The 12,433-nt window shown below is 39.2% G+C and overlaps 1 protein-coding gene across 5 annotated transcripts in view; it reads right to left on the bottom strand.

Annotated features, from left to right (window-relative positions):
• FKTN (fukutin) overlaps positions 1-12,433 on the bottom strand; it is a 45,882-nt gene that overhangs the window by 25,386 nt on the left and 8,063 nt on the right. For 3 of the 5 annotated variants that reach the window (XM_028525266.2, XM_036021996.1, XM_036021997.1), the window contains 4 exons: positions 10,095-10,298; positions 5,219-5,496; positions 4,171-4,303; positions 175-304 (listed from right to left, as the gene is read on the bottom strand). In XM_028525266.2, the coding sequence (XP_028381067.1) occupies positions 175-304; positions 4,171-4,303; positions 5,219-5,496; positions 10,095-10,298 (745 nt within the window). Of the gene's footprint in view, positions 1-174; positions 305-4,170; positions 4,304-5,218; positions 5,497-10,094; positions 10,299-11,992; positions 12,003-12,433 lie in introns of all 5 variants that reach the window. The other 2 variants (XM_028525278.2, XM_036021998.1) reach the window with 2 other exon arrangements.

Raw genomic sequence — 12,433 nt, 5'->3', positions numbered from 1 at the left:
GAAATTAGTTTCTTTAAAGAAATCAATAAATTCTTGCTCCATGCACTATGTTTATTCTATCTCTACATACGACACTTAAGCGATCACTGACATTTTGTCATCACAAGTAGTTGTCCCTAAAGCCAAAGAGGACAAAATGACACAAAGACAAATGAACAGCAACGAGGATGTTACCGAGGCAAGTTCCGCTGCTCAGCCAGAATCGTACTCCCAATTCCTTCAACGTTTTGGCTGCGAGTTGCAGCAACTCCTTCGCACTCTTCCGAAAAGCCATAGCTTCCACGGTGCTATCTTCAAGGTACTGCTGCAGGTATGATGAAGAGTCAGCCATTACAGCCATTTCTACATGCCTAGAAACGTTTCTGTGACATCTGAGTTAAATCTGAGAATTAGTCCCATATATTTTTCTATTATAAAAACGAAGCTTCAGAGGTCCCTGTTAGTCACACATTTATCCTGTAAATTAAGTCTACAGGAAACGATTCTAGGAGACAAGTTCAAAGGGGAAGAACAGAACCAGGTTGAGACCCATACCTTTATCACCTCCCTCCTCCACTTCACAGATTCAGCAGGCTGGTTAAGTGGGGCAAAAGAAGGCTAATTCTGAGAGCTACCAGCATATCTAAAGCAAAATGTATTCTTAGGCCGGGTGTCTGGATAGTTCCATATTCCCTGCTTATTTTTTTTACTGGAATTCAACAGACTGGAGCTCATTAATTATTTTTTGATAATTAACAAAATCAAGTTCAGAAAAAATGTATGTTATCTTAGTTCTAAACATCTTGGTAGATTGAGAAATAAATAAAGACTAAACAAAGTAAATGAGGAGAGCATGTCCCACTCTCCCCCTGCCCCGCCACCCCCCCCCCCCCCCCCCCCGCCAACTATTCAAAACTAGAGCCATCGGGTGAGGCAGAGCAAGCAGGTGCCCAGTGCTGGCCTGGTGTGAGGATCAGAGCCTGAGCAAGTGATAGGGGTGTCCACGCGGAGGGGCTGTCCCGTGTGGGGCGTCTGAGCCGGAGCAGGGTAAGGACAGCATCCACACAGGAGAGGGGGCAACAGAAATGAGGGGAGATTCCACAAGTAAGTAAATATATTAAGGATAATAGGATTCTCAGGTTTCTCACTGTTTGTGAAGGGAGCCACAAAGGTGGAAATGAACTGTATGCTGTTTAATGGATATAAATTAATTAGACTGGAGATATCAATATGAATTCATGGAGATAGATAGATGGATATAGAAATAAACACACACACTCTACTCCTGTGAGGACCTGTGTGCAGCAAAACCCAAGCAGCAATGAGCACAACTGGCATCCAGATCTTGGCTTCTAAAAGATAACCAGTACTCAGAGAAATGGCTGATTCTAGGGTTACGACGACAGGGAAAGGACAAGATAAACCTAGAATACCTGTGCCAAAAAGCAAGAAAGTGCTCAAAAATCAGAAAACAATGACTTCATACTGATACAAACAATTAGGTTGAAGGTTTGATATTGACAGTATTTACATATTTTTATGTAAATATTTTACTGTTTTACATAGTTTTAAAGTAGCTTCATGGCAAATGCTATTAATTGCCAAGGTGAAAAAGAGAAACTTCACAGGCATGAAGCTAGCGAATGGCACCTCGACTGGCACCTCAATGGAATGACCGACATGAATGCCAACAGAAGTGGGGTGCGCCCGGGTCAGGCGGCACCAATGGGTGCGATGCGAGGGCACGACAGTGCACCTATGTTATTCCTGGGAAATCTGTGTAACCTGAAGCCAGCGCGAGGGAAAACCAGGCAAACCCCAAATGAGGGAACATTCACAAACTATCTGGCCTAAAATCCTCAGAAGTAGAACAGCCATGAGAAGTCAAAAAAGAACTATGAAACTGTTCGAGACGGAAGGAGACTGAGGAGACGAAGAAATTAAATACAACGTGTGATGCCAAACCGAATCCTTTCGACATAAAGGTCATGGTTGGGACAATTAGAAAAACATGGATGGAGATTAAAGGGTAATAATCTATGTGTTAATTTCCTAAATTCTGTATTAAGACCTCTAAAGAATATTCTCGCTTTTAGGAAATACTAAAGTTATAGGGCATATGGTCCACGACTTACTCCCAATGGTTCAGGAAAGAAAAAAACCATTTGTATTATATTTTTAACTTTTATAAAAGTTTGAGAATGGTTCGAAATACATTATTATTTTTAAAAAGTTTGGAGGCTGCTTTGTGAGACTTTTAGATCAGTTCACTGCTTGCCGTACACCAGGCGTTGCATTTCAGGCAGTTTGGCGCCATCCAGTGCTCACTCATGTGTCTTCACTGTAATTTGAAAAAGTTTGAATCACGGTTTTTAACCACGGAATTTTTAAACACGGTTCTAACATAAGAAATGCTGAAGGATGAAACACTTATGACGATAAGAATTTTTAAAAGTTATTAATTCCATCAGGCACTCCATATTAGTAATACCAATACATTAGCACAAGAGGAAACAAAACAAATGAGGAACCACAAGTCTGTCCCGCTGCAGGGAAGGACAGAGATAACGCAATCCTGAGGAATGAACACAAAGCCCCCCCCATCCCCGATCCTGTTATGAATATGAACTTCTAGCAGGCATCACAGTCTGGCTTCGTGATGGTACTTCAACCGCCACAGCTGCGAGGCCATCTATGACAAACTGAAAAGCCCGCTGAGCATCAGTCACCCATTCTCTGTACTCAAACACTGATTCTTTGCCCTAACAATCTCAAAAGAATGGAAATATGGAGTTAAAAAATGATAGTATCTTCGTGATTTCTCAGCAGTCTGAAACATTTTACATTTACACTGCCGTCCCACAAAGATTAGCAGATGAGTCTGGGGAAATGCCTGCTAGCTAATGAGCAGCTCTAACAAATGTCTCTAAAAATCGCTTGATTCAAATGAGTGCCTTATCCTCCGTGCATTCTGCCGTGATCATAGGGTCTTTGTGCCAGACACTGGGGCTACAGAGGTGAGTAAAACAAGATGTCTGCCATCAAGAGGTTCACATAACCCAGTAGGGGCACAAGACAGACATTGGCAATTCACTGTGATAATTACTATGACAGAGGTGGCAGCCAGCACAAACTCTCTTAAGGCAGAAAGAGTGAATGGTCAAGTTCAAGCCTCGGACCACACCTCTTCTGCTTCTTGTTACCATGTGGTGGGGATATGAGGGGCGGTGCTCGCCTACTAGAGCAGGCCCATCCACACACGTGGTTTTCCAGCTTTGCGTCCATGAGGCTGACTGGGAGTGTTTTACAGCTCCGCAGCCACACAAGTAAGGGACATGGTGAGTGAGGCTCACCTGGACCATCAGGCCTAGGTCCTGGGGCCAGCACAGCCTACCAGCAAGTCTCGCATTTGTTGGCGCTGGGCACTTGAGCAGTGATGATACAGCTGGTATGTCTCCCCATATGCTCCTGTCCTAGTACACACAGCTTTCCTTGAAGGAAACTCCACAGAAAAAGGCAGGTGGAAGAAATGGGGTACCAAAACCCCACTGTAAATTTCACTGTTTTCCCAGTATTTCTATTTCATGTCATCTCTTAGAGCTGAACTTCCATGCCCTTCAAAATCATCTTTATATCCCCAGGGTCAGCAGAGTGTCTGGGAAACAGGCTTTCGATAAATGTTTACTGAATTGAAAGCTAGAACGGCAGAATAAAGTAAAGTTCAAAAGCACCTGGTCTTTGTGTAGCATTTATCTTCAAAAACCTTCATAAACAAAAAATTTCATACTCAATGTCAACCCTCTAAAAGCCTGCATTTTCCATGAACTATTTCCTATGAATTTTTTACATGGTCCACCTTCTGCGGTGGCGTCATCCTAGCTGGAGCACTTCAGGAACAGAACACACCATGGAGTGTATGGCTGACCTGGCCGAGAGCAGAGGCCAATGCCAAACCGATCAAAGCCTGTCCAGATAAAACAAGGTCTCCATGAATATCAAACAATGTTAAATAGTCTACTAATGCTTAGTCTACTTTTTGAACAGTTAATAGAAAACAATCCAGAAGAAAACAGACGACTCAAAAGATGTTTTCTACCTGTTTTCCATAATCCCCTTCATCTCCCTCCCCCTCAAAATATTACAAACGCATTTCCTCTAATTTAAAAACTGGAATATGTGGTGATCTCTAACCTGAAAGAATGCTCGAGCTTCTTTATACCTACACTCAATAAACCTAGAGTGCGGCATTTCTTCTAGAAAGTGCGTTGGATCTTTTGGAATGAGGATTTCTAGTCCATCAACAGTGATTTGTTGTAATTCTGGCCTGAAAACAAAAGTTAAGATTCATTATAAGGACTTAATCCCGAGTAGCCCTGACAGCCTCTTCAAAATACACAACATAAGTTGCCCTGGCTGGCGTAGCTCAGTGGATTGAGCGGAGGCTGCGAACCAAAGTGTCGCGGGTTCGATTCCCAGTCAGGGTACATGCTTGGGTTGCAGGCCATGACCCCCAGCAACTGCACATTGATGTTTCTCTCTCTCTCCCCCCTTCCCTTCCCTCTCTAAAAATAAATAAAATATTTTAAAAAATACACAACATAAGCAAAACTGCTAAACATCAAGCATATTTTTGATTACCTCAGGTATCAATTTTTAAGATCTATTCTCTTAGCAACTTCTAAATGTACAATCCAAATCTACAGTCACGTGGCTGTACATTATGTTCCCAGGACTGACTTCTCTCCTAACTGGAGGTTTGTACATTTTGACCACTTTTACTACCGAAGCATACATCTATGAACATACTTTACCCTGTGTCTGAACTCTTTATAAATGCCATCTTAAGATCTGCATTATTTTATGCCTGCTTCTGCCTCAACATTGTCAGATTCATCTACATTGTTACTCAGAGCACCAGTCCATTCCTTTCCCTGCTCTACAACACTACGGTATTGTATGGACGCACAGTGTTTTGTTTGGGGGCATCAAGAACAATGTTGCTATGAACATTCTTATAAACATTTCCTATTGCATTTGTGCCTGAGTTTCTTCCTGTTGAATATTTACATTTCAAAACTGAGTTATGTGAAATGCATATTAGATCATATATATATATATATATATATATATGTGATCTAATATATATGATATATATGATATATATAGAGAGAGAGAGAGAGAAAGAATTCCTGACTGGACAATACAGGTTTCACATTTCTGCTTTAGGCCCTGAACCTACCTGTCAAAAGCTCCCGGATAACGACCAAACTGTAACTTTCGAAAAGGAACAAATTTCTTGTCAATGTGGCCTTTGAGCCGCAGAGGGCCGTGCCAGAGGTAGTTGCCACTCCTCTCGTAGAAGACCACCAAGTGGATGGCGTGAGTGGCCAACTTGCAGACGTAGTGCAGGGGGATCTCAGTCCCGGAAAGCGAGTCTATCCCATCGAGCCGGGGATCTTTGCTCTCAATCTTTAGACACTGAAATCCCATATTTTCAGCTACCCGAAACCAGCCTTCCTAAAAGCAAAGAAACATCAAGTGTGAATATTTAAAACCAGATGCTAGAAGAAAAACTAAGATGATTTTTATACTGAATTAAGCCATACATATTTTTGCGCTATTCTGTTCTTTGCCTAAAGATTTAAAAAGGAGGGTGGTGAGGGGAAGGAGGTGGTGGGAGGAAACAGAAAGGTACCAAAGAGAGAAACGAAGTCACCTGGAAGACGTGTTCAAAGACTCTCCTTATGAAGATACAAAAACTTCCCCAGGAATGAGAATGCTCATTTCAATGTTTTTGGATTAGTATCTACAAAATAAATCTTAATATGTATAAGGACAGCGCTTAAACTTGTAATTGTTAATGTAACTTCTAATAACCTTTATCTTCAAATGTGCTTGAAAAAAGTAGTGCTTTCATCCTATAGTTTATAACCAACACCTTAAACTGCTACTATGCTACAAGCTCATCATAACGCAAATCATTAGTAGACTGAGACACACTATGAAACGAAGTGTATTTTCTAACATCATTGGTTGTAATATAAATGTCACATAACAAGATTAATATTCCCTTTCTTCTGAAGTATTGGTTCTCCAGGCAGGTGGTACTGTATCTATGAAACATTTTAAAACGTGTGGGGATATTTTTGGTCATCACAGCGATTAAGGAAGACAAACCTGGCACGCAGAGGCCTAGGCCAGGAACACCAGACACCCTGCGGTCCGAAATATGAAAGTCTATCCCGTGTCCTGCATAATCCCAAATGTTCTAACAGATAATCACACAGTGGAAAACTTGTTCATAAGTACCAGAGCCTCCTTTCTCAGGAATAACACAGCCCTGTTAAAGGAAAAACAATTTTGCTTTTTTGTTGTTAAAAACTTACTCATTTCTTTGGAAAACCACCCTCGTAAACACAATGTCATTCAGTGACATTTGAAGCTCGCACATTTTGTGACCCCACCGATAAGGGCGACCATCTGGGCTACTTCAATATGTTTTCCAGTGTGGTCCTTCCTGCACATTTGTCCACTGAGATACACGTTCCCTTCCTTTCTACTCTATACTATAGTTAAGACATTATATTGATTTGGGAGATCACGTATGTAGATAAGTTATAGTTTCTATGAATTTCATTTTGGGAAAATAAGGGAACATTATAAACTACTCTTCGTAAAAAAGGGTTATAAACCTTTCAAGCTTTTTTGTGAGGAAATCAAACAGGCCAATAGGAATGACCTGCATATACTGACATTTAGAAGAGTCTCCGGTGAAAAGGCAGGCAGGCCCTTATTGCCCTGTCGTGCAGGCTGCCAGTTAAGAAGGCCTGGCCCTCGCCAAAAGCTCCCAATTGGTTTTCGGTATCTCATTCTTAAATATGAAAGAAAAAGATCAACAAATATTGTAGAAAACCCATATCATGAAAAACAAATAATATCAAAAATAAACATCCAGAAAATAAAAGATTTGCAAAAACAAAATTCAGCAGGGAGCAAAAAAGCCAAAAAACAAAACCCCCCCAAAAAACAAAACCCAAACAAAAAAAACCCTTTAAAATCTGCAGCAAAAGACAAGACTGTACCCATGTTATTATGAGAAACAATCAGAGTACACAGAGCTCTTAGAAAATAAAAATATTAAAATTTCAAACCAAAAATATGAAAAAATCAATGAAATTGTTATTAAAAGGAGAACGGTTAGAAAATGAGATAAAAAATCATAGAGCAAAGATAATGAGAAGATCAATTCTAGAAGTCCAACATCCAAGTAATAAAATGTTTAGAAAGAAAGAACACTTTTATTCAATACTATCCTGGGGGCCCTACCTAAATCAATAAGACAAGAAAACAAATTAGGTGCAAGAACTGGAAAGGAACAGACTAAACTATTTTTTGTGCAGAAAATATAATAATCTGTATTCAAGGAAAGAAAGAGAAAAAGAGAGAGGAAGAAAAAGACACAGAAAGGGACACATAGAAGAGGGGGGAGAAACTATTGAAATTTATCTACAGAGGTCAGAGACCAGTGAAGTTGCTGGGAAAAAGATAAAATACACAAGCCAACAGCATTCTCATCCACCTATAAAAACAAACTGTAAAAAAAAAAAAGATCTATAAATATAGATCTGTAAAAGATCTATAAATATAGATCTGTAAAAGATCTATATTACTCCCCCACCAAACAACCCCCACTATAAGGTAGCTGGAAATAAATCTTATAAATGATGTGCAAAATCTGTAAGAAAAATTAGAATCTTCTATTAAAGAACATCAAATGACACCTGAAATTAAAGGACACATATTTGGTGTTAGTGGGTAGGAAATCTTACTATTTTAACAATGTCAAGAGCCCCTGCACCCTTCTGCTTTCTCAGGCTAGCTGGGACTGGCCTGGGTGGTGAAAGACCCAGGCCCAGGCACCTCCGCTGCCACATCTGACAGCTGGCCGCCCAGAGCGAGCACAGCTGCCTGGCTGACCGACAGCTGCACAGGTGAGCCTCAGCTGACCCCAGTAACAGCATCATGGGCTGCGTAAGTGAATGTGGTTTAGGCCACTAAATTTCAGGGTGATTTGGTACACAGCAGAAGCTGAATGCTATGTAAGTCAAATTAGAAATCAAATGTGCAAGTAGAAAGAGACATTTTTGATACACAAGCTTTCAACAACCCATTCACCCTTTCTAAGAGGATTCCTAAAATGTAAGGGGCATTACAGAACAATATCTGCACAGCAGATCAGTCTTTATTTGGGCAGAAAGACCAGCAGCTCTTGGAGGTATGTCACCAAGGGAGGGAAAAAAAAAAAAGAAGGAACTGAGAGATTATCTGATATGATAGAAGAGTATCAAGAATTTTATATTTATTTGCAGAGTTCATACATAGATTATTGATAAATATATCTAAAAAACTAGCAAACAAAGGAAGAAAAGAAATATAATCAGAGTACACTAGGCAGCATCCATGTGATCATGTTTTCATAATAAGGTAAACACCGACCACTGATTTCACTCCAGAGTGTGATGAAGTCATCTTAGGATGATGATGGCCGAAGAGAGAGTGTATGTGCATGTGTGTGACAAAACAGATACAAGAGCTAAATTCTCATAAGTCATAATCTAAACATGAAATATTAAAAATAGGGAGCATCAATATTTCATTTATAAATGAGAAGACAAAGGAGACAGCAGAGTTGAAAGTGGCTGGCGCTAGGAGTGGGAATAAGGGGTGGGGAGAGAAGAGGCAGATACACCTTTTTCATTATGAGCTTTGCATTACTATTTGACCTTCTAAACTTAGCTCAAGTATAATTTTGATTAAAAAAATAAAAATTACATTTAAAATACCATGCCCTAACTTTTCTATAAGTTTTAGCATTTTCAAAATGTAAAGCTGAGTGGAAAGAAAAAAGAACAAGAACTATAAGCCGGAAATCAGTCCAAGGTGAGAGGTGGGGCAATCCAGCGGGTGTGCAGCTCCCCGCTCCCCCGGAGCCCGCCGTCACCTGGAGGGAGGGCAGCCGCCTCTCAGAGGCCACACAGCGAACACAGACCCACTGCAGAGCCAGTGTGCGAGCCACCATGGTGGGGGGTGGGGGTGGCTGCCTCAGTGGTTCAGTTCATTTAGTCTGATGCTAACTCATCAGAGTGAAAAACAGTCAAGTTGGGAAGTTGGAGGTATTCCAAATAAAGAAGTAAGCAAAGTTTTGGCATATTTGATTGAGGCATATTTTTTTTACCACTGCTGTGTGACTTAAAATGTAAGTTTGAATTTCTGGATACACCTAAGAAGCACCCCACTTGAGTGCCCAATGAGTCCTGTGCACCTACAAGGTGGAAAGAACGGCGCTATCGATTAGGGACACTACCTTCACTTACACCTTATGTGGCAGATCCTGGCAATTCATCACCAAATCCCTTCCCACTCGCTTGCCTCCACTGATGGAAAAGCTCAATTCCTGTCTCTTTAGCCTCCTTCACAACAAGGAGACATATGAACATAGTTCTGGACAGTAAGTTGTAAGTAGCTGAGCAAAATTTTACTTCAAAAGAGGGATAGGATCATCATCCCCTCCTGTTGTCTTCCTGCCTTGAACCTGAGCATGACGCCCGGGGCCAGACAAGCTATCTTGTGAAGATTAGAGAGAAGAAAAAAGAACTTCAGTGATGCCAGGCCTGGCGTCACTGGGCAGCTGAATTAATACCAAACGCCACCAATCTTTTAACTTCTTGTTATACAAGAAAAATAAATTCCCTACTTGCTTAAGCTATTATTAATTTTTTTTTATTTTTCAGTTACAGTTGACATTCCATATTATATTAGTTTTAGATGTACAGCAGAGTGGTTGGACATTTATGTAACTTATAATGTGATCCCCTAATAAGTCTCTGCCCCCTGATACCACACGCAGTTATTACAATATTACTAACTATATTCCCCATGCCGTTCTTTATGTGCTTAAGCTATTACTAATTGTGTCGTTACTTACAGCTGAATATATTCCTGATATAACTTATAAAAAGCTTTTAGAAAATTTTTAAATGTTTTATATTTTAAACTGGTATTCTCTCATACTATTTGCGAAAGGCTTTCTATTACCTGAAAGCAAATCGTCTTACCTCATTCTTCCATAGGTGATACTGTAGTGCAAATGTAGTAAAGTCTCTTGGAACACAGAAAAAGTTGCATTCTGAAGCGGCACCATGAGAAGTATTTTTGACTTGTTCAAAGTTTTTATTAATCAATTCCAGAATCAAAGGGTCGATAAGGAACACAGGTACATTTTGGCTTGATGTTAGTGTAATAAATTTTTTAACTGCACGCTGTTGAGAGGAAAAGAATCTCCTTAATTCTACTAAACCAATACAATAATCTTAGTAAATTCTATTCATTGATCTCATAAGTATATAGAGTATTTACTCAATAGACACCATTCTTATTCTTATGCTAAAATAATAATAATACCCAGTCCTGGCTCTCAGGGAGTACACAGTCTAGTGAGGAAGATGAACAAATATTTACACATCAAGGTAGAATATATGCAACAACAGTAAGCTACTAATTAATTGTACAACAAAAGGATCAGAAAACCTCTGTAGAGAAAGTCGTATCAGAAAGGAAACCTCAGGCTTACAAATTATTCTCTTGGTATTAGCTAAATTTTTTTTAAGCAAAAGTGGAAGATGAACTACCTCATCTGTCAGCTTTTAAAAATCAGTCATGGCAACCTATGCAAAACCAAAAACCAATTTTATGTGCCACTTTCCTTCATATTTCTAATGCTGCTTAATAATCTTTCTAAGCAAAAACCCTAACTAAAATACATTGCCTGCTTGACCATTCCCATATCAGTTTGACTTTCTAATAATATTGCAATATTTTTAAACATTATTGTGTTGGACAGTAAGTAGAGTACTAAAAATATACATATTTTAAAATTAGAATAGAAACAGACTAAATCACACTGAGGAGTAAATAATACCTAAGAGTAGCAAAAATAAATAGAATAAAGGGTGAACATTATTGTTTAGAAGCCTAGTTCAATGAAAGCAATTATGATCTCAAAGGATGTATGGCCTTCAAAAGTGAAAGAAAATTTTAGAGACCCATCCTTTGTGAACACAGATGCAAGAGTACTCAACGAGGCACTGAAAATCAATTCTAACAGTTTTTTTAAGAGACCAAAACAAAAAAGTAAATATTATGACCTACTAGGATTTATCCCAGAAAAAAAGACAGCATTTGAAAATCAACAAAGTTCATTACATCAACAGCATAAGGGGGGAAAAAATCTACCAGAATTTCAATACGGAAAAAGTATTTGACAAAATTCAATACCTATTCATAACAAACAACTCTCAGTAAACCAAAAATAGAACACGTCCTCAATTTGATAAAAAGTATAAACAAAAAATCTATCATTGAGTTGTAGAAGTTCTTTATTTATCATAGATACTAGTTTATTTTCATGAGATTTGTTTGAAAACATTTTCTAGTCTGTGGCATATCTATTCATTTTGTTTAATGCTGTCTTTTGGTGAGAAGTGTTAAATTTTGATAGCCTAATCAGTTTTGTTCCTTTTTGGTTCTTGCTTTCTGTGCTTATACGAGGAGAATAAAAGAAAGAAATGGCTTTGGAAGAAAAATGATGAGATGACAGATTCAAGCACAAATAAGGCGCTAAGTCGTTATTGAAAAACTCTCAGCTTGGTGTCAAATACAAACATGAGGAGCACACATATGGCTTCATTATGATTATTAACATGAGCATAGATTAGGGCAAGGTCAAGGAGAGATTCTACAATTCACCTGCTAAACGTGCCGTCCAGGTTGTTTGTTATCAATGCAATCATCAATGCTCTTTGAAAACAGATGTCCAATTGACTCTAAATCCAATTGATTCTAAATCAATATGACTATTATCATCTGGCCCTCGGTAATTCATTTCATTTACAAGACAGAAAAATGTCTGTTTGAAAATAGGATACACTGCCCTAGCTGGCATAGCTCAGTGGACTGAGTGCGGGCTGCGAACCAAAGTATCGCAGGTTCGATTCCCAGTCAGGGCACATGCCTGGGTTGCAGGCCATGGCCCCCAGCAACCGCACATTGATGTTTCTCTCTCTCTTGCTTTCTCCCTCCCTTCCCTCTCTAAAAATAAATAAATAAAATATGTTTTTTAAAAAAGAAAAGAAAATAGGATACACTGCCACTAGAACAGCCTATTCACCTGCCAGTGTACACAATTTTATCAGAACCTAAAAGGGCTGGGTGAAAGCTTTCTTAGCGAAAGGCTAGTTCCTGATGATGATTACTTTTTCCCTAATGCTCTCAAGTTACTTGTTTAATAATTCACTCTAGAATTTTATCAGGGCTCAGTGTCATAATTATCTATCAGATTTTACCTCTCAGTCCTTCTAAAATATTAGAACAAAAGTATTTCAGATCTCCCTTCCCT

Source organism: Phyllostomus discolor, chromosome 3, assembly GCF_004126475.2.
Source record: "Phyllostomus discolor isolate MPI-MPIP mPhyDis1 chromosome 3, mPhyDis1.pri.v3, whole genome shotgun sequence".
Lineage (NCBI taxonomy): Eukaryota > Metazoa > Chordata > Mammalia > Chiroptera > Phyllostomidae > Phyllostomus > Phyllostomus discolor.
The sequence above is the reverse complement of the archived record's forward strand: the minus strand, read 5'-3'. Positions and strand labels throughout refer to the sequence as shown.